This window comes from Hyperolius riggenbachi, chromosome 2 (genome assembly GCF_040937935.1).
Source record: "Hyperolius riggenbachi isolate aHypRig1 chromosome 2, aHypRig1.pri, whole genome shotgun sequence".
Taxonomy (NCBI): Eukaryota; Metazoa; Chordata; class Amphibia; order Anura; family Hyperoliidae; genus Hyperolius; species Hyperolius riggenbachi.
Window position 1 is genome coordinate 42,624,259 of NC_090647.1, and position 23,297 is coordinate 42,647,555.

A 23,297-nucleotide genomic window follows, 5' to 3' on the forward strand; every position below is an offset into this window, starting at 1 on the left:
CACCTACCAACTTCCCAGATCCATTGGAGATAGATATTGAACTGCAACGGTTCTTTAGAGCCATAAAGTTGAAATATTTCTTTTCTATTCCGAGACCCTATGAGAATACGCGGGCTCAAACTACTGAAATAGATGTCCTTAGCCTACGGGATACAGCGTTACGGACTAAAAGTAAATTCCAACCAGGTTCATGTCAGATACTCGATATATATATCAAAAAAGTACAGGAGGAAGTGGACCTTCTGATGAAGAAATCTAACCATGTGGGTTTACAAGTCCGCTCTAACATTAACAAAGCAGAGAGAATGGCTATTAAGGAGCTGATGAATAACGTGGCTATTACAATCAAGCCCGCTGACAAAGGCGGGGCCATAGTTGTCATGGATACTAATCAATATCGAAAGGAAGTGTTACGACAATTGGCTGATGTGACAACGTATAAATTGATACCATGTGATCCCATAAAGGACATTCAGGAGAAAGTTGGTGAAGTTGTATCTACAGCCAGGTCCCAGGGCATTATCGATGAGAAGCTGGCAGAATTTTTAATACAGCCCTTTCCTGTAACTCCAGTAATATACATCTGTCCGAAGATACACAAAAGCTTGGACAATCCCCCGGGTAGACCAATAGTCGCTGGAATGGACTCTGTTCTGGCCCCACTAGCTAAATATTTAGATCAAGTACTTCGACCATATGTGGCTTCTTTGAAATCATATCTCAAGGACACACAGATGTTTTTGAATATTCTTAGAAATATGCCCCCACTAGAAGATGGATGGTTATTGGTTACTATGGACGTTGAAAGCCTATACACGTCCATACCCCATGAGGGGGGCTTGGAAGCAGTGCAATATATGCTAGAAACGGCATCTGATTTATCTGTACAACAGATACGGTTCATCTGCACTTTACTTGAGATAGTGCTTAAATGTAATTATTTTAGGTTTGAAGAACAGTTTTATATGCAGATGAGGGGCACAGCTATGGGGTCGAATGTGGCCCCGTCCTACGCAAACATCTACATGGGAGTGTATGAAGATATGTTTGTTTATTCTAACAAATTGTTTCAAAAGCATGCAGTACAATGGTTTCGTTATATTGATGATGTTTTTTGCGTGTGGGCGGGGCCACACTCGACCCTACTTGAGTTTGTGGAACAACTGATGCAGAGGTGTCCTGAAATTAGACTCACGACCCATAGTTCTACAGAACAGATTAGTTACTTGGACACACTTGTTATGTGCAGGGATCGGAAACTGGTCACGGATCTCTATATCAAGCCCACGGATGTGAACTCCCTGTTACATTTTGGGAGTTTCCATCCGTGGGCTACTAGGAGATCCGTCCCAGTGGGACAATTTCAGAGAGTCCATAGAATAGTGGATGATGATGGGGTAAAGACACAGAGGATAGAGGAGATGCAAGACAAATTCATTCAGAGAGGATACCCTAAAGACATAGTTCAAGGGGCGAGATCTAGAGTTATGGAAGGTGGTGCCAGAGTTGGTGTCCAACGGAGAGATGTCAAGGAGAGAATACCATTTGTAACAAGATATAACACAAGAAGTGATGATATAGCTAAAATTATTAAAAAACACTGGTATTTACTTTCTGACAGCTTTCCTGATATTTTACAATTTAAAAACCCTCCACTTATCTCTTATAAAAGGGCCCCCAATTTACGTGACCAGTTGGTAAGAGCAGACTCCAGCCCGCCTGATCAGTCAAAATCCAGTCGCAGAGGGACATATCCATGCATGAATTGCGTACACTGCAATTCAGTCATTAGGGGGGATCAAATTCAACACCCCCATAAAGGTACTAAATTTAAAATACGGGATTGCTTCACGTGCGATTCTAGTTATGTTGTGTATGCATTAAAGTGTCCGTGCGGTTTACTGTACATAGGACAGACCACTCAGAAGATTAAAAAACGTTTGTCATCCCATAAACATGCGATTAGGGAATCCTTGACTGACCAGGCGGTTCCTTATCATTTTCAGCAGGCTAGACATCATGTGAGTCAATTAAGATTTATGATTATTGAACAGGTTGGGCCTCTTAGGAGAGGAGGAGATAGATTAAAAAAATTACTGTACAGAGAGGCTTTTTGGATTAAAAAGCTGGACACAATGGAACCGCGGGGCCTAAATAGAGAGTTAGATCTGTTGCCATTTATTTGATTGTTTTATTTACTCGGCCCACATGTTCCATTATGTCCAGCTTTTAAGAGGTTTCTTAATTCCCTTTTTTGGAGCTACTGTGGTTTGTAGCTTTAATATGACATAGCGTGATTTATGTATACCTATCGTTTTGATTGGGTGCCCATGTGTCATGCTGTTTGGTGGTTGTGTTGTAGTTGGACATCAGTCTCTCAATGCCACGACTGTTTTTATTATGAATGAATAGAAATGAATTATGGATGCTACCTTGAACCTTTGCCTGGTTGATCTCCCTCTTGAGGTCGTCCATGTACTTATGTATGTACTCTGTGATGTATACTATACGGCTGCCATGTGTAGTGCCGCGTGGAGAGGTCTCCTTCCATTGGCTGCGACTGCTGACACTTCCTTTGTTTACATCTTACAGCGCTTGCGGCGTATCCCGCCGCCGGCGTCTGTGGTTGCTGGGGAGACGCAAGGGGCGGGGCTTAGCCCCGCTCCTGTGCGTCATGCGGCCAAAGTTCCCCATCAGGTCCGCCGTGGTGGCGGCCTGCTGGGAGTGGCTGCAGAGAGGACCCAGCACCAGGGGAGGGGCCGGTGCTCGCGGCCGCTGGTGAGGTATGAGGCGGGGGTGAGCTGGAGGTTTGAATCCTCCAATAGCAGCCTTAGCCCTGAATTTCTCTATCAGGTCCGCATGAGGTGGGACCTTAGAGACGGGTCAGATGACCTAATAGTGTTGTGTAATTGGCTCTAGGCTGCTTATACTGGCGTATAAATTGAGAAGTGAATTCATTGTATGTTTGTACATTGACAGCATAGCTTGATAAAGGGGCGGCTGCCCTGAAACGTTGCTTGGATTGCTGTAATGCATTTTCTGCAAAAATAAAAGAGCATATACTTATTGATGGTGCCGGTTATCGTGGATATCACAATAGAGAGAATGAAGAAATAATATTAGAGGATATTACAGAACTATGTGCGCTGTGCTCCTGGTTTCTGTGTTGTGCCGGCCTTCACTAAATAGCTGGTTTTGCCACTACATTCCCCCCAAGCAGCTGAGTTTAAGCTCCTTAGCGGTAACCCTGAGCCTGACTCGTGGTAGCCACCGGGAGGTTAATGCAGAGCATAGCGAGCAGCATGCTTAGTAACTCACCTCCTACAGGGTCCAGACACTGGCAGCCATTCTCCTTTTGGGCCCTGGAGGCACTGGATCCCTCTGGTGAGACCGCCCCTGATGACAACCGACGACCTCACTATAGGGTTACAGTGTCACCTGGAGGACGGAGGGTGAATTGCAGTGCTGGACCCCAAGAAGGTGAGTAAGTGCTGGGGTTGCTGCGGGCTCTCTGGGGGAATTGTTTTTTGTTTAGTTTTTTCTTCCTTTTATGGTCTAAAAGCACATGAAAAAATTGTACCGCTTTTAGATCTTAAAATCAGGGAAGAATCATACCACCAGGGAGGTTAGAGGCCCTGTAGTAGCATTTAGTAGAATGCAGTCAATTATTCAGGATACCCACTTTTACAGTCATTTTCCTGCTTACAGCATCAGGAACACTTCTTAGATCTAAATATTGCGGTATATTGGTATGTAGCCACGCCCTCTCAGTGATGCTTAGTTATGTGGTGTTCTCCTCCCAGAGCATTCTGGGGGACCAGGTGTATTTTCTACTGGCTTCACAACAGTCAGTAAGCAAACATTCTGCAGAGCTGCACCTGACAGGACTAAAGTTTGTTGCTACCTGTGATAAATTTTAGAATGTACTCCCTCTACCATGTTCAGCTGCCCTGTTGATTAGCATATGCCCTAGGCCCGGGCCAGTTTGGCCTTTCCAGAAATCCAGCATAGTACATGGAAGAGGGTACTACTACACAGGGAATAGGAGGGGAGCTATTGCACATAGAAAAGAAGCAATACAAGATAATTGGCTTAGGAGCAGAAAAACCATAATAACTCCAGCCTTGTTCTGTTATTCTAATAGAGAGCAGTGCTACATTTGAACGGTAATATAGTCCTTCTCCCAGGAATTCACCTTTGATAATTGCCTGGAGCTCCGTTTTAATAGATCTTCTGTACGTATGAATTTATTGTGAAATACGGTGAATTTTTGAGAGCCGGGAATGTCTCGGTTTCAGGGCTGGCTGGCGTCGGCCTTGTGAAAGGCGGGAGGTCAGAACAGAGACCCGCGATCTGGATAAATATGTCTCTGCTCTGGAGGAGATGTGTGGCCTGACTACTATTATAAAGCGGTGTCAGTACAAGGACATTCCAATGTTCCGCAAATGCGTCCTGCAGCAATCATTTCCATTCCAGCATCAGGGGGACGTAATTATATACTGACAGAGGTCGCTGTCCGGGGCCTTAGCTGATTTCCATGATATCGGATTTCTTAAAGGGAATCTGATGTGAAAATAAACTTATGATATAAGGATTTGTATGTGTGGTACGGCTAAGAAATAAAACATTAGTAGCACAGATATGAGTCTCATTATTTCCAGTGCTGGAAGATTTAAGAAACTTCACTTGTTATCTATGCAAAAGAGCTTCTCTGAGCTCTTCAACCAAGCTTGGTCAGCTACATTGCTGTTTTCTGATGCACTTATCTCAGTCTCTCACTGTTTCTTGTTTGTGTAAGGTTTTACTGCAGGAAAGTTCAAAGGGTTATTTGCTCTGCTCTGTTTTGTAGTTTAAAATACAGAGTAGTTTGTAAACTGCAAATTTTAGAAAATGATGCAATGTTATGAAAAAAAAACTATATAGCTGAAAATAAAAATGAGACTCTTTTCTTAGCTACTAATGTTTTATTAATTATCCGTACTATATATACATGTCATTATATTATAAGTTTATTTTAGCATTAGTGTCACTTTAAGAACTGGTATTGTGTGTGAATCTTCAGAAGGTAAACTTAGGACACTAATGTGGATCAGCTGCAATGTCATCATTAATCCATAAAGAGGAACTTCCGCCTAAACAAACATACTTACGTTACATTAGTTATGTTAATTAAAATAGATAGGGAATATAATCTCTTACCCACACTGTTTTAAAAGAACAGGCAAAGGTTTGTGATTTCATGAGGGCAGCCATATTTTTGGTTGAAAGGAGGTGACAGGGAGCATGAGACACAGTTCCAACTGTCCTGATCACCCCTTCCAGCTGCCTGGCAAGGAGAACAACAACATCAGAAATCCTGTAATGCTTTGCACAGCATCAGGGGAAAAATGCCTGGGCAGTTTTCTTTGATGGGGCGGAGCTTAGCTTCTAAGCAGCTAAAAATTAGGCTTGGGTATGAAAAGCAAAGTTCTGATGCTGTGAAAATGTTAAAGAAACACCAATCCTTTTCAGTGCTGCTGAGTAGATTTTTAGTCTGGAGGTTCACTTTAAAGAAACTGATTAGAAAGGTCAGATTGGTTATTTTTATGGTGTTTGGCATCTGCTTTTTACGGCTGGTCTCCTCGTTTAGTTTTTCGCTTTACCTTGCTAACAGTGGTATTAATCCAGAAAGGGCAATTTCTGCTCTAGCATGGATGGGAGGTCAGCGAAGCCAAGAGGCAGTTTATGGGAACAATGACAAAACCCTCAGGCCTCATTCACACCATACGCGCATTTGGAAGCGCATATGACGTGGTGGCACGCAAGAACGGCAGAAGAGCATAGACAGCCTTTCTGCCGTTAAAATCAAAGCTGTTGTGCAGCAGTACGATGCGCTATGATGCTCTTGCGTACTGCTGCATGCAATGTGCCCGCAAACGCAGAGCTGACCCATCACTGTCAATGCATGGGATCAGCAGATGCGCAGATGGCGCGCGATGGTAAGTGTTGCGTTCTGATCACACGGCCATCTGCACACATACATATGAAATCGGCGCCGGGAGACTTGGGCGCAGGATACAGACAGTATGGCTTATCCTGCTGCTGCACAAGTTCCCGGCAACGTTAATTACTTTTCCCCCTCTAGGTTTACGTGAATAGTGGGGAATGATATAGTTTGGCTTCCAGCTATAACTGGAGGCCGGATTATAGTGTTTTAAAAGTAACTTCAGCTCTGTCCTCTGATGGTGCTGAAGTTACTCAGTGTGCACCGCTATAGCAGTCATTCGTATTACGGCCCATGGTGGCGCCGGCTGGACCCAAATCTTCCTGCGCTGAAAAAAACTGCTCCGATCTGCGCTGCATAGATGTGAACGGATATGGCTACCTCCTAAGCTTTGTTTGATCGAGTTCAGGAAAGTGGACTGAGTGTTGAGCAGGGTTCTTTTCTTTTTCAAACTCCCCTTCACTACTATTGCTGTGGATTTGCCACTCTAAGAACGAAATATTTTCAGCCACCTAGTGCTCTCCGTAGGACAGTGGACCAAATTCCAGCTAAGTCAGGCCACAGAGTCCGGGCCTCCATTCCTTTTGCAGCCGGCAAACATTCTGACTCCAGTGTGGTCCTCCACCCAGCACACCAGAGAAGGGATGTGACCCTCAAGTAAATAAGTGGCTGAATTGTGCTAGACAAAGCACGGCCCTAGTGGCATCTCTGGTTACAAAAGTACCTGAGACCTTGGCTTCATGGCTACAAGTAGGCTGCAGTTCACTGCCAATTGATAAAAGGGACCCAAGACTCCATTGACATGAAAGGTTTTTCGGATTAAAACTTGAGGGTAATCACGGTAAATGATTGAAGCAGTGATAAGTAAAAAAAAAAATAACAAAAACAAAACCGATCACCCGGTGGAGCAGGGGTAGGGAACCTATGGCTCGGGAGCCAGATTGCCACTCTTTTGATGGCTACATCTGGCTCACAGACAAATCAGTAGGGGTTGATTCACTAAGCTACACTGATCAAGCAACACAGCTTAGTGTGACAGCACAAGTAACATTTTCAAGGTAGGCACGCTACTGCTGTAGCATGCACTACTACTTACTCCCGCCCCCCAAAACTAATAGCGGCTCCAATTGTCCCATTCTGGACCCTGTCAGGTCCAGTGACTTTGTAGGACGAGATCCCTGCACTTAGATTGGCCCAATAGACCGCCTCACTTGACAGGCAGCCTATTGGGCCAAAGTGCGGGGATCTCGTCCTACAAAGGGAATCAACCCCCAAGTCAGCTAGCTAATTGTACAAGCTGTCATTCGGTATTTCTCCTGTCTGGCTCTCGGGGAAATTGCTGATATTGCTGAAAGCCAAGAGAAGTTGAAGACGTGTCTGACACTATGTACACATCACCATGGCAACAGGGACGCGAGTCCTACTGCCCCAGTTTGAAACATATTGTATGGCTCTCACGGAATTACATTTTCAAATATGTGGCATTTATGGTTCTCTCAGCCAAAAAGTTTCCTGAACCCTGCAGTGGAGTAACAATAACCTCGCAACCTCAGACGCCTGCTCCTTCTTCTCTCCCGCCCTTTTTGTGCAGAGTGAGAGTAGGGAGCACTGTTATATTGACCTAGTCCATGCTGAATTTGCTCACCTCCTGACATCCATGTGCCTTTATGTTGAGATCCTCCTGCTCTTGATGCATGTCATGTCATCAGTAGCCTCAGGATGGCAGCAGAGAGCAAGTCTGCTCTGGGGAGTAGAGGCCAGCATGGGCTTGGTAAGTATAACAGCGCTCCCTGCACTTACTGTGCACAAGAAAGGAGGGGGGAGGAGTGGAACAGCTGGCCACTACGGAGGAGAGCGGATTTTCCCATAGAAGAGTGGCCATAACCGGGGGGAGGGGGGGTTATGAAAATTTTGTTGGTGTGTCCAAGCCCCTGATGTAATGCCCCTGAGATCACACTGCTTTAGAAGGCAGGGCTGGTGTCCTATCTCTATTTCTAATAACATTAGATTAAAATGGCAGCTATGCATACAGTAACTCTTTTCAGTGGAAGTAGAGTGCTCCTTTAAAGTGGACCCAAATTAAAAATACAAGATTTCAGAAATAAAATCTATTTTTTAACTTATAATCATAATAAATAGCATTCCTTTCATATTGGTGGGACAGAATCCGTCAGACTGGTGGAGGAGATCAAAAACAAAACAGGCTGCTACTGATGATGTCACAGGGGAGGTGATCTCAGCTTGTGTGAGATTTCACATAGACGATGCCCCGATGTGAGGGAGGGTAGCTGATGACAAACACACCCCTGATCTAAAACCTCCTACAAAGCTCAGAAGTATTGGCTGCCACCTGTTTAACCCTAGTAATGGAAAGAGTAGGGTGAAAAGCATGCACTGAAATGCTCATAGGCTTGAAGGAGTGTTTATTTATCTTTGTATGTGTCAGAGTGGTGCAACTAAATATTTTGAATTAAAAAATTTAGTTTGGGTCCGCTTTAAATCAATGGTAGCGGTAACTATTCCTTAATGTTGCACATGGCTCCCCCTGCTGACCAGATCTGGGGACAACTGACAGGTAAGACGCTCTCGTGTACTCCCTGCTTTAAAAAAGAAAACCCTCCCGCTTTCTTTGTTACCCAGCATGGAAATTGTACTTGAAAACTGTTCATTTGTTTGAACATCTTCCCCCGTTCCTCGGCCTTTCTGTATCACAAGATAGAAGCTGCTTCCAGGGGAGGGGATTGTAAGGCAATCGTATTGATTCATCGGACAGTGAAATGCTTTTCGCACCCTCTGCAGACTCCCGTATGCTGTAGAGTAACCGAGATTGCGGCTGCAGCGTGTGAATTATTCATCTTGCGAGGAATCTGCGCTGTAGGAGTAATAATGCCTTTCTTGCTCTCTGCAGTCTATTTCACACTTCTTCCTCTTTCATTTTTTTGCATTTAATGAGATGTTTTCTTGTGTGTCTTCTCTTTTATTCTTGGAACAGGAGGACAGGAAGAGTCTATTCTCTCCTACGAGCCGGTGACCAGGCAGGAGAGTGAGTATATTGAAGATCTCTATAGTGGCCACATTTATTAAATGATTTCAAGTGTGGTGTCTTTTGTTATAAGCGTTTAATGAATATTATTTCAAAGGATTTATACCAAAACAGTGTTTTGTCCAAAAGCAGGCGAAAATAAAAGAATAATACCTGCTGGGCTGGCTTATAGATCCTCATATCTTTCTCAGTCACCTTGTATTCATTTTACTGTCAATTCTATTGACAGAGGCAGTCTTGATAAGTGAAATCTCAGCACAGCCAGTGGATATTATTTTGTTTGGCTGGTTCTAACAGTATACTTTAGCTAGGGCAGTTTCTAGGTTAAATTGCTCACATGACGATGGTGTAAAAAAGCCCCCGCCTCATAGGTTCATGAACTCTATTTGCAATGCCTTATTTTGCAGTATGAGTTGACACCCAGTACTGTGTAGCCACCGCCGCCCCCAGTATAGGTAGCCAGGTGTCCCATAAGTATAAGCCCCTTCCCTAGGATTGGTGGCCAGATGTGCCAGGTGTAGGTGCCCCCAGTATAGGTAGCCTGGTATAGGTGCCCCCAGCATAGTTAGCCTGTTATAGATGCCTCCAGTATAGATACCTATAGGTGCCCACAGTATAGGTAGCCAGGTATAGGCACCCCCAGTATAGGTGCCCACAGTGTAGGTAGCCAGGTATAGGTGCCCCTTAGTATTGGTAGCCAAGTATAGGTGCCCACAGTATAGGTAGCCAGGTATAGATGCCCACAATATACAGTAGGTAGCCAGGTATACTGTAGGTGCTCCCAGTATAGGTTTCCAGGTATAGGTGCCCCCAGTATAGGTAGCCAGATATAGGTGCCCCCAGTATAGGTAGCCAGGTATAGGTAGTCAGGTGGGGGGCACATGCAGAGCAGGTAATCACAATACTCACTTACTGGTCCCGTACGTTCCATCTCACAGTAACAGCCCCCTTACAGATGCATGCGTCTGCCGCTGGCCCTTCCCACGTAGCTGAGACCCGGGCAATGCCCCGCCTCACCCACCCATAGAATCCGGCCTGACTAGCAATAAAGTGTGCTTCCAATAGTAGGAAAGAATGTCCTTAAACAGTCTAAGCAATATGTAGATCCTCTTATCCTTGTGACTCCACCATGAATTTTCACATGAAAGAGAGCATAGAACACATAGTGTGATCTGTTTTAAAACCAATTTAGGAGGCTTCCAGCCAGCGACAAGACCCCTGTGCGTTAAGTAAGGGGGTCACCTGCCTTCACCATGCTCCAACACTAGAGTAACCTACTCACCTTGCCCAATGTCTGCCCAGAACCACAGACAGCAACAAGCGCTCAATCAAATCCTGTCCACCTTTACTTTCTGGATACAGCACAACTGGTAACCTCAAAGATGAGAAAGATTTCTCATTGTGTATGTCTTTCAGCACCATACACTGCAAAACCACAATGTATAGTCGTCACAACAGCAATGTATCCTGCTCACCCTACCCCAACGTCCCTATCATAATATCATCATGTGTTTATATAACACTGACTTCTTCTGCATACAGCACTTTACAGAGTACATAATCATGTCACTGACTGCCTTCAGAGGAGCTCACAATCTAATCATCACCATAGTCATATCCAGAGATGTGGCGAACGGTTCCCGAACCGTTCGCCGGCGAACATCTCCAAATCCCTGGGGCTCTTACTACTTCCGGGTCGCACTGACCCGGAGTAGTACGCCTGCGCTGCCCGGCGGAGCGCGTCCTAGATCGCGCTCCTGTTGCCGGGCACTTTCTGCGCGTGTGCGTGACGTCATGAATGACGTCACGCTCATGCGCAGAGAGTGCCCGGCAACAGGAGCGCGATCTACGACGCGCTCAGCCGGGCAGCGCAGGCGTACTACTCCGGGTCAGTGCGACCCGGAAGTAGTAAGAGCTCCAGAGATGTTCGCCGGGCGAACAGTTCGCCACATCTCTAGTCATATCCTGACGTCCTACCATATTATTATTATGTATTTAAATAACACTGACTTCTTCTGCAGCACTTTAGAGAGTACATAGTCATGTCGCTGACTGTCCTCAGAGGAGCTCACAATCTAATCCTCCCATAGTCCTATCCTGATGCCCTACCATATTATTATGTATAAATATAGCACTGACATCTTCTGCAGCACTTTTAGAGTCCATAATCAGGTCACTGACTGTCCTTAGAAGAGCTCACACTCTAACCCAGTGGTCCTCAAACTATGGCCCGCGGGCTGAATTCAGCCCCATGAGACTTTTTCACTGGCCCCCAAACACAAAATGTATAACTTATGTGGCCCACTGCATATTTAAATATTGGTGGCCTACATATAGAATAGCAGTGCTGGCACCACCCATCCACAGACTATACAAGTCAGCGAGCAGTCATTCGCTGGCTTCCAATCCAATTCTGCATCAGGTGACACTGCTGTCTAACTGGATGGCAGGTTGTCACCTGGGTATGCTTCACTGTCTGGTGCACAAAGACGTTCTTCGGGCGCCGCATGACTGAATGGCTGCTGCTGGGAGGTCTCCTCCCGGCATGATTGGGGGGGATCAATACCTACATTCAATGTAATGTTTTTCAACATCATTTTATGTATGTTCCGACCCCCCCAGCAGTCTGAAGTATGCAGACCCGGCCCTTGACCGAAAAAGTTTGGGGACCCCCTGCTCTAACCCATTCCATAGTCTGTCCCAACCATATTACTTTGTATTAATGCACTGACCTCTCCAGAAATAGTGAGGTTGCATCACATGCAGACAATCGCCAGTTTCCTTTATAGTGATGCACGCCAGGATTTCTTAAGACTAAGCAGTTTTTATCATCAAGCCTTCTCTCATCTGGAACGGGAGCCTTGAAGGACCCTTTGTACTGTAAGACACAAGCCTGTCTTGCTAAGTGGCCGCCTTCTGACTGTAAAGAGCTGAAGGACACCATGCCTTCCTGCAGAATACAGAGGATGACCTTGGAACGTGAACACCGCTGAAGCAGAGCCGTGGACTGAGTGATCTCCGTCTATCGACTCGATGGGTATTTTTAGCTGCTCCTCTTCTTCTAAAGGTGCTTCTTCACCGGGCCTCAACGCATTAATTCAGTGCATTAGCCAATCAATAAAGCCACTTCATTCAGTTCATTGACTGCGTTCACATCGTTTAGCGCTCTTAAAGGCAACATATCACCATTCTGATAGATCTGTTTTGTTTACTGGCGATATTAAGTACTAACACAGGCATTTGAAAAAATATTAGGAACATAAAATGTTTTTTTATGTACATTTTTGATTATTTTTGATGTAATATTACCCCTGACTTCATGACCATTTCATCCCATGACATACCACAACATATCAATATTAAGTCGTAAATATGTGGTTACTGTCTTAGATATGTACCAGACTTCTCTATGACTGGCGTTAGTGACTAGGGATGGTCGGCATGCCAATTTCCGATTACGCGGTAAATCCGCATTCCGTCGTGTACCGATTCCGCTTTCCGCTACCAATTTCCGCATTCCAACGCGGAATTTCTGCTGGAAATCGCGGAAATTCCACCCGACTTTAACATCGATTTTCTTCAGATTTCGACTACTACCCCTTTCTACCAAGATCATAACGCTGCTAGCAAGAACACTGTTCTCGGCAAGTGTTAGATAGGCAAGTAAGCCCTAGATATTAGTATTAGATAATCAGATGTGCCTCAATAGTATTAGGTAGCCAGATTCGCCCCCAATACCCTATAATTCGGTAGCCCCCTCAGTATAGATAGCAGATATGCCCCTCTTAGCTTTTGGGGTCATCCTACCGCCACCCCTGACTATGTGGGCCCCTGAGCAACCACTCAGGTCAAAGGCCGGCCATGTTGACTCCCACCTCCTGCCTTGACGGTGCTACTGCCTTGGCCTCTCTTCTGTGCCTCTCTTTTCTCAAACCACATCCAGGCAGTGAGGACATTCTTTGTGTCAGTTAGTTGATGGGAGAGGAAGGAAGGAGAGAAAGAGGGGCAGAAGGAAGTAGCCACAATCGCTGCATACTGCATATAGCGTGGGAGTGACGTGGCAGGAGGTGGCTGGGAAAGGTGTCGGTGATAAATGGAGGCTGGACGTCATGAGACAATACTGATGCCATTGCAACACACACTGTGTCACAGTACACTGATTAAGAGCCATGCTATATAGGATCACTGTTCACCTCACGGGGGTGAGACTAAGTACTATGTAGCCTTACTTTCCTGATCCCCATCAGGTCCTTGAGTTGGGCTAGACTTCCTAGTATCGCAGTACAGCTATATCCCTTCTCTCCTGGCCACGCCTCTTCCATGCTGGCCATTCCCCCAGGGACTCAGAATAGGCAGCTGTAGCAGGTTGGGAAGAAATCTGATGACAGAATCTTCATGTAGCTGTAGTAAGAGGCGGAGGTGTTGTTTTTGTCTCCCTTTGGATCAAATCCAATAATGCCATAACAGTGTGGCATAACATCAAATCTGTAGGCTGGCAAGGCTGCTGACACCATTCCAAATCTGTTGATATAAATTTTAATGACTATACTGGAAAAAATAACACATTAGTTATGAGGCTGTCAAAGCATAAATCCCGGCTTGACTTGTTTGTCTTCTTTTGGCAGTTAATTACACCAGGCCGGTCATTATTCTCGGCCCCATGAAAGATCGCGTCAATGACGACCTGATCTCCGAGTTTCCGGATAAATTCGGCTCCTGTGTGCCACGTAAGTGTTTCTCTTTTTATGTTTGTTCTGTAAGAGTGAATTTGAAGATCGTTTTGCTCTGAATTCTAAAGGTCAAAATGTGTGCATGGTAAATAAATAATACAAAATAAAATCTATCAAATCCAGGCATTGAAATTAAAAACAATGGTGCATGAGCCAGCCTAGGGCCCCGGGAACTCTCACTGCCCGGGGCCCCAGATCCAGCATCTAACACTATATGTGAGCGCAGCCAAACCCTTGGAGCTGCCACCCCCAAGGCCTGTCTCCTACTGCTCTAAAACTTACCAAACACACAAATGGAGAAACTCACTCCCAAACCGTTCTCTGCTGCTTTATAAAGCCTGCAGGCTGCTTATAAGCCAATGAGAAGTGCACACATATAATACACCTAGCTTGCAGTGTTTAATCAAGCAGAAGCTGAGCACGTCAGCCAGTCAGTTGGAGAGGGCTTCAGTTGCATATAGACAATGGCTATATGACCAGCAAGGGGCACCAGCGTGCAGGATATTCCCTCTCATCTGCCCCCCTCCTAACTAAACTGCATGGGATACTACAATGAAATTAAAAACAATGGTGCATGAGCCAGCCTGGGGCCCCGGGAACTCTCACTGCCCGGGGCCCCAGATCCAGCATCTAACACTATATGTGAGCGCAGCCAAACCCTTGGAGCTGCCACCCCCAAGGCCTGTCTCCTACTGCTCTAAAACTTACCAAACACACAAATGGAGAAACTCACTCCCAAACCGTTCTCTGCTGCTTTATAAAGCCTGCAGGCTGCTTATAAGCCAATGAGAAGTGCACACATATAATACACCTAGCTTGCAGTGTTTAATCAAGCATAAGCTGAGCAAGTCAGCCAGTCAGTTGGAGAGGGCTTCAGTTGCATATAGACAATGGCTATATGACCAGCAGGGGGCACCAGCGTGCAGGATATTCCCTCTCATCTGCCCCCTCCTAACTAAACTGCATGGGATACTACAATGAAATTAAAAGCAATGGTGCATGAGCCAGCCTGGGGCCCCGGGAACTCTCACTGCCCGGGGCCCCAGATCCAGCATCTAACACTATATGTGAGCGCAGCCAAACCCTTGGAGCTGCCACCCCCAAGGCCTGTCTCCTACTGCTCTAAAACTTACCAAACACACAAATGGAGAAACTCACTCCCAAACAGTTCTCTGCTGCTTTATAAAGCCTGCAGGCTGCTTATAAGCCAATGAGAAGTGCACACATATAATACACCTAGCTTGCAGTGTTTAATCAAGCAGAAGCTGAGCAAGTCAGCCAGTCAGTTGGAGAGGGCTTCAGTTGCATATAGACAATGGCTATATGACCAGCAGGGGGCACCAGCGTGCAGGATATTCCCTCTCATCTGCCCCCCTCCTAACTAAACTGCATGGGATACTACAATGAAATTAAAAACAATGGTGCATGAGCCAGCCTGGGGCCCCGGGAACTCTCACTGCCCGGGGCCCCAGATCCAGCATCTAACACTATATGTGAGCGCAGCCAAACCCTTGGAGCTGCCACCCCCAAGGCCTGTCTCCTACTGCTCTAAAACTTACCAAACACACAAATGGAGAAACTCACTCCCGTTTCGCGGGGCTCCCGCTTCCTCAGAGACCACAAGATGTCACCGTGACATCTTGTGGTCTCTGAGGAAGCGGGAGCACCGTGAAACGGCTGTAAGGCCGATGTCTGTACCCCCTATGCCTGTATGCCCATTACCTTAATCTAATAAATTCTAACTGCATGGATTTGGTGCTGCGCTTCTGATCCACTTCTTTTCCACTTAATCTTCCCAACCTGGATGTGCTCTGCAGAAGGTTCATCAGTAATCCGATGCCGGCTGCTGCATCTGGTGCTGACCTTTTCTTCTACCAATATTGATTGTCCAAGTTGCTGACCAAGTTGTAGATTAAGTTTCATATTTACCTGCTCCCGGGCTGCTTTGGGTCTCTTCCGATTTTCCTGAGAGCCACACGCTTTATGGTGCATACTTCGGGCCCCAATGCATGTCACTTGATCTGGAGCTGGAGGTGTGCAAGCTTAGAGCGTGCGACAGCCAGGAAGAACATAAGAGACAAGATGCATCACTGGAGGTGGTAGATAAAATACTTGCCACATGAGGTGGGGGGGTGGAGGTGGCCCCATGCTGATTCTGCTGAGGGGGCCATGGGTTGTTGGAGAATCCAGAAACGCTGTCACGAATGTGCTCCTGTAGATAGGCAGGCAGTGTGTTCTTTTACTGCTTACTATTATGCGCATTTCAAGCTCTTTCGGCCACATAAAATGGCAATGAGGACTGTATCTGGCCCGCAGGCCTTGAGTTTGACACCTGGGGTTTAATAAGACCCGTTTTTATTCATACTTGTTTGCCAAATCATGCTTTCTGCAATCGTTTTCATAAGCCTATCAGTTACAATTTTATAATGAGGTTCTCAATCAATCTAACTCCAGTTTGGACTGAGTATTTTTAACTTGTCCACTGATCTATTTGATGATTGATATACAGATATAGTAATAATCTAATAACTAAAAGGATAATAATGGCCTCTTCTTCAGAAGCAGAGAATTGCAGTTAAACAATTGTGATAAGTTAAAAACTGTATCCAATATCATAGATCATATTCGCATAGAAATGCTCAAGGTATCCATTTCAATATACCACTGTGCGGCCAAAAAATAGAGATACCGTTGCTGAGGAATGTTGACATAATGGCAGCTCTAAGTTGAGCCATATTGGATGGTGGCGTTTCCAAGCTTTGAAGAGATCTTTCAATTTTGTCCCACAAATGCTCAATAGGATTGAGGTCAGGGGACTGAGCTGGCCATGGAAGTAGGTTAAACTCTGATTGATGTTCCTCAAACCAATTTGAGACCGATCAAGCACAGTGGCAAGGGCCCACAACAGGCCTATTTTCCTATTTTTCTGTGATATCAAAGGCACTCTTGATGGTCTCCTGCTGCTAAAGCCCATCCTTTGCAAAGTCCGTCTCGTTATGCTTTGGGATATGCTTTGTGATGCACCTGCATTGAATTCAGCTGTAATTTGTCATGTTGTTGCCCTACTGTTGCTGTGGACTATGCGTGCTACTTGCCTTTCACCTCTCTCATTCACCAGCCTTTTTTGGCTAGAATAGTCCTTGCTTGAAGGTTTTTTTTCTCAACTGCTACTCTGTTAACACCCGAGATACTGTTAGGCAAGAAAATCCTAAGAGTTTTAGAGATGCTAGCACCAGCTCTTCTTGCACTGATGATCATCCCTCGTTCAAAGTCACTTAAAGAGAACCTGAGGTGGGTTTGAAGAATATTATCTGCATACAGAGGCTGGATCTGCCTATACAGCCCAGCCTCTGTTGCTATCCCAAACCCCCCTAAGGTCCCCCTGCACTCTGCAATCCCTCATACATCACAGCCACGCTGCTGACAAACAGCTTGTCAGAGCTGGCTGTGTTTATCTCTATAGTGTCAGTCTGCTGCTCTCCCCGCCTCCTGCAGAACTCCAGTCCCCGCCTGCATCCCTTCCCTCCCTGCTGATTGGAGGGAAGGGACGGGGGCAGGGACCGGAGCTATGCAGGAGGTGGGGGAGCAGCTGAGACTGACACTACAGATGTAAACACAGCCTCACAGCATAGCTGTGATTTATGAGGGATTGCAGAGTGCAGGGGGACCTTAGGGGGGTTTGGGATAGCAACAGAGGCTGGGCTGTATAGGCAGATCCAGCCTCTGTATGCAGATAACATCCTTTAAACACACCACGGGTTCTCTTTAAATCTTTTGTCTTACCCACTTTGACATTAACTTCTGTGATCATTTTGTCGTCCGAAGCTGAGCGTTCCTTATATAAGAAACTCTGCATTACGTCACTCTGTCACTGTTATACTGGTTTACTTTCAAATAAGGGGTGTTTCTACATTTTTGGCTGCTCAGTGTATATTCATCCAGATGGGTCAGTAATGATAATCAGCATATATCTGTAGTTATATAGGGAGTCAAATGACCTGTCCAGAAAGTGGATAGAATGGATGGGGTAAAGAACCGGTCCATCCTAGAGTAGAACGTAGCAACGGACAGATACGGGTTTCTGTCAGTCGCCACGTTCTGCTTCATGAATGACTATATATTGAAAATGAATACCTTGAACATTTCCATATGGATATGGTCACGAATGTTTAATTGCAATTCTCTGCCTCTGAAGAAGCAGCCATCATAGTGTCGCGAAACGTGCGTTATGCTGCACATTGTACACTTATACTTATGTGATATATTGATGTTTTTATATCGTTGTTTGGGAGGTTTTTTTTGTCTGATAAGTTGACTTTACAATAAAAGTTTTATGTTTTATAATTTAGCAATCCCTAGGCCCATAAACCCTCATTTTCCATTTGGTTATTAGATTTATTATTATTACTAGTATAATAATTATTATCAAAGTATAGGGGTGACCATTTTTCCTGAATGCTTTATAAATATTGCTTTAATATACAGTATACAGATATAGCTAAAATCACGAGAAATTCAGGAATTCAATGACACATGCCAGGCAACAATCAATCAATAAAACTAAAGAAATGGTTCACCTTTTTCTATTTATACACTTTGCCTAGGCATTAACAGCATTACTTATCGCATAGCTCCCAACTCTCCCTCTTTAGGAGGGACAGTCCCTCTTTGGGATCCAAATCCCCCTGTCCCTCTTTCTCCCTAATGTGTCCCTCTTTTAGGACTGATTTATAGATTTATGTACATACTGTATATTCTGGTGTATAAGACTTTTTAACCCTTTAAAATCTTCTGAAAAGTCAGGGGTCGTCTTATACCCCCGAAGTCATTGATGCCGGGTGATACGCCCTATCCTGTTACCGCCGCTCAGATCTCGCTGCTGAGGACTGTAGTGAAGCGGCGCAGGCGCACATGTGTGAGGTCTGATAGACAGAGACGGAGGTAAATAGGATTCAAGGTCGGGCCAGAAGGGTGAAAGGGGCGTGTTTTATGGGCACAGCACAATCTATTCTTCCATACCGCTCTGATAAACAGGGAGACGAGGAGAGCTGACCAATCCGCTGAGGGAGAGGGAGAGTTGATCAATCCAACCAGTCAATCACCTGGATACTGTTATATACTGGGTACCACATACAGTACAGCACCAGTATGTGTTCATACACAGCACCAGTATATGATTATTTTTTTTATTTTATTTTAATAGGTGTGGCTTATACGGCAAGTACATTCCAAACTCTATATTTTTTACTGGAAAAAGTTGGGGGGGGGTCGTCTTATTCTCCTAGTCATCTTGTACGCCGGGATATGCGGTATACGTATTTTTCTACTAAAAAATGTTTTTAATGGCCTTTAAACTTTATCCCCATCTTTTCAATTTATATATTTTCTCATTTTGAAATGTTATTATGAAGGAAAATGAAACAGGATAGAAAGGACCAGCCTGGTTTGAATTATAAAACATATTTTTCTCATGGAATCTTTATGGTATGCATAACTAGGGGTGTGTGGGGGACATTATTAAGGGTTAAGTGTTTTCTGGATTCCAAAAGTTGGGAGGTATGCTTATTGAATGTTTACTGATTCTGTTCTGTTTTTAGACTCTGGTATTAGAATGTTTGGTCAGATCACATTGTGTTCTTCTGTAGATACAACCAGACCAAAGAGAGACTACGAGGTGGATGGGAGAGATTACCATTTTGTCTTATCCAGGGAACAGATGGAAAAGGACATCCAAGAGCACAAATTTATAGAGGCCGGGCAATACAATGACAATTTATATGGAACTAGTGTACAGTCTGTAAAGTTTGTGGCAGAAAGGGTAAGTTGATCTCTTGCTGTTGCACCCTCACCTGGTAGGAAATGGATACAGCAGGTTCCTTTGTAAACAGTGAGAGGAAAAGGGAGTGGACATAGTATAGAGAAAGGTGTAGTTGATGAGTCTTGTTTGAAAATGTTATGCTGACCCTATTACCAGGGACACAACATTGGGAGGGAGCTGAGGGCACAGTATGTGGGGGCGCTGTCCAGGAGCTGGGGGGCACACTTTGGTGAGTGGGTACCAGGAGCTGGAAGCATGGTGTGGGAGTAGGAACAAGGAGCAGGGGTTCAGAGTGTGGGGGAAACCAGAAGGATAAATTTAAATCTGGCATGGCCAGATTGTTTTGAAGGGTGAAGAGAATAGACGGTTTGCCCTGTGCTTTCAGGGTGGCGGTAATGCTATTTCCCCCCCAAGTTGTAGCAACTCAGGGGGACACGTAATTCGGGTACCGGCTAATGCCGGCAGCCGAATTAGAGTTTTTTTCTAATTTGAGCTCCGGCAATCACTGGCGCCCAAATCAGTCACTGAGCGCCGCTACGGCCTATGGCAGCACCCAAATCCTCGCCACAGCTGAAATTAGCTGTCTCGAACCAGAAATGTGAAGCACAGTGGGGGGAGCAGCCAGGATTGGGTGCACAGTATGGGAAAAGGAACCAGAAGTGAGAAACGCAGTATAGGATGGGGACTGTAAGAGAGGGGCACAGTGTGGGAGGGTGGCCTGCTGGAGAACAGTGATATATAGTATGAGACAGGACCTTGGGGGAGAAGAGGAATGCACTGTGTGAATAGAGCCTAGAAGGGGGTTGTGTGTTTTTTTTCCCATTTTCTGACCGCTGTTTCCCGTCTCTTACCAGGGCAAGCACTGCATTCTAGACGTATCAGGAAACGCTATCAAGCGATTACAAGTAGCACAACTTTTTCCAATAGCGATCTTCATAAAACCCAAATCTGTGGACTCCTTAATGTGAGTATATCCGGCATCTCACTATCTGTGAAATAAGTGGGGAGGGGGATCAGAAGCTTGAAGGAGGCAGCTCAGAAAGAACATAAACAACTTAAAGTGGATCCGAGATGAAAAACTCACTATAACAAGTAACTTGTCTATATAGCTTATCTAAAGTTTAGATAGTTTACACAGCATATCTAGCTGCAAACAGCTTCAACAGTATATGATTATTTATCCCTGTCATACAATGAGGGCAGAATGTAGAATTTATTTTTTTTGTCATATTGTCACAGGCTGAGGGCTGGAGATGCTATCAGCTTGCCTGTGTATAAATTCAGTCCCCTCTCCTCATCCCTCCTCCCCTCTGCCTCTGAAATCAATGGCTAGTAACCGCCTCCTCCTGCCCAGACTGAGCTCCCATAAGCCCTTGCCAAGGCACAAAAGGAGCTGTGGGCGAGGCTTGTTTAGTTTATAGGGAATTAGAGTATTAAAACAAAATAAAAAAAGTATTGCTTGAGGAATGCCCTATAAACTATATGAAAGGAACACAATTATGCAATGAGTAAAAGTTTATCTCGGATCCACTTTAAGGTGGCCATACACAATACATTTTTATATATATTTTTTTTTTTTCAATTTGAGAAATATGCATGTTCCCAAATGATGAAGAAAAAAAATTGCTTGGGTTTATAAATCAAGAAATTACAATATTTTCTGCACTATTCAATTTTCTGAAAAATTTAACAGAATTTTCCACCACGGCCAACTAACAAATGAGAAAAAACAGTGAAATTTGGTCAAATTTCTTGACTAAAAAAACCCAAAATGTTTTGATACAATTGATCTTTTATGGAAAAAAAAACAAGGAAATGTTTTATTGTATCATATCTGACCACCTTAAAGAGACTCTGAAGCGAGAATAAATATCGCTTCAGAGCTCATAGTTAGCAGGGGCATGTGTGCCCCTGCTAAAACGCCGCTATCCCGCGGCTAAATGGGGGTCCCTTCACCCCCAAACCCACCCCCGCAAGACTTGGTCGCAAGTTGGTTGTAAATCTTCTTCTTCCTGGAGGCAGGGCTAACTGCTGCAGCCCTGCCTCCAGTCGCGTTTATCAGACGCGCATCGCCGCCTCTCCCCCCGCCCCTCTCAGTGAAGGAAGACTGAGAGGGGCGGGGGAGAGGCGGAGATACGCGTCTGACAGACGCGCGTGGGGCAGAGCTGCGGCGGTTAGCCCTGCCCCAACCAGGAAGCGCTCCCCCGCTGCACCGAGGGGATTTGGGGGTGAAGGGACCCCCGTTAAGCCGCAGGATAGCGGCGTTTTAGCAGGGGCACATATGCCCCTGCTAACTATGAGGTCTGAAGCGAGATTTATTCTCGCTTCAGACTCTCTTTAAGAGTGTGATGCACCAAATGAATGTAGAATTTATTTTTTAAAAACCAAGGTGGCCTGATAGCTAACCATCCACAAGGCAGGTGGGGAGAACTAGCCCAACCCCACTTGGGTCTGCAAAGTATCCCAGGAAAAATGTTCTGAGGCGCTAGGCTCTGCTGTGGCTCAATGGAGAATTTACTTTTTTTATATATATATTCCTGAAGAAGCAGGAACCTAGTCCCAAGAAACGTGTTGTAATCTGAGTATTTTGTTCATTTGGGTCAGGGCTGCTGATCCTCTAGCCCAGGGGTCCCCAAACTTTTTCGGTCAAGGGCCGGGTCAACATTCCTCAGACTGCTGGGGGCCGGAACATACATAAAATGATGTTGAAAACATTACATTGAATCTAGGTATTGATTCCCCCCAATCATGCCCAGAGGAGACCTCCCAGCAGCAGCCATTTAGTCGTGCGGTGCCCAAATATAGTCTATGCACCAGACAGTGAAGCATACTCGGGTGACAACCTGCTGTCCAGTTGGACAGCAGTGTCACCTGATGCATATTTGGATTGGAAGCCAGCAAATGACTGCTCACTGGCTTCTACAGTATGTGGATGGGTGGTGCCAGCACTGCTATTCTGTATGCAGGCCGCTGATATTTTAACCACTTAAGCCTATCTGGATGAATATGTTCGTCCAGATAGGCTGTGCACCTTCCAGTGTGCGGTGCGCGCGCACCCGCCGTTAGCCACCCGATCAGTGACTGGGAATATACTTCCCATTCACCGATCTAACTCCCCCGCAGAAAAAATGAAGGTCTCTCATCAAAGACTGCGGTATTTCTGCAAAAAAAAAAGTTCCCCGTCTTCATTCTAGTTCCTGGAAGCGTCATCGTACGCTTCCAGGACTTTTTTTTGACTGTGGCCATCTTGTGCCCAAATAGTAAACTACACCCACATATATTTTTTAATAAATAAATACAATAAATTACATTTAAAAATTAGCTGTTTACTTCCGCACACCAAAAATTACCCAAATAAATTTTTTCATAGAAAAAAAAATAAAAAAATTCCAAATAAAAAAAAAAAAACATAAATAGTTAGCTAAGATTCTGAACTTTTTAAATATGCATGTCAAAGGAGTATATTAATATACTTTTTTAAATTATGGGCTTGTAAATAGTGATGGATGCAAATTGAAAAAATGCACCTTTATTTCCAAATAAAATATCGGCGCCATACATTGTGATAGGGACATCATTTAAATGGTGTTATAAGTGAGACAAATAGGCAAATAAAATACATGGGTTTTAATTACGGTAACATGTATTCATTTCAAACTATGATGGCCAAAAACTGACAAATAATGATTTTTTTTCCATTTCTTTCTTAATATTCCTGTTAAA

General features: G+C 44.8%; 1 protein-coding gene across 17 annotated transcripts in view; it reads left to right on the forward strand.

Moving 5' to 3' along the window:
• DLG2 (discs large MAGUK scaffold protein 2) overlaps positions 1-23,297 on the forward strand; it is a 1,711,631-nt gene that overhangs the window by 1,682,631 nt on the left and 5,703 nt on the right. For 16 of the 17 annotated variants that reach the window (XM_068266685.1, XM_068266688.1, XM_068266686.1 and 13 more), the window contains 4 exons: positions 8,976-9,026; positions 13,652-13,753; positions 19,402-19,574; positions 20,429-20,538. In XM_068266685.1, the coding sequence (XP_068122786.1) occupies positions 8,976-9,026; positions 13,652-13,753; positions 19,402-19,574; positions 20,429-20,538 (436 nt within the window). Of the gene's footprint in view, positions 1-8,975; positions 9,027-13,651; positions 13,754-19,401; positions 19,575-20,428; positions 20,539-23,297 lie in introns of those variants that run through there. The other variant, XM_068266700.1, reaches the window with a different exon arrangement.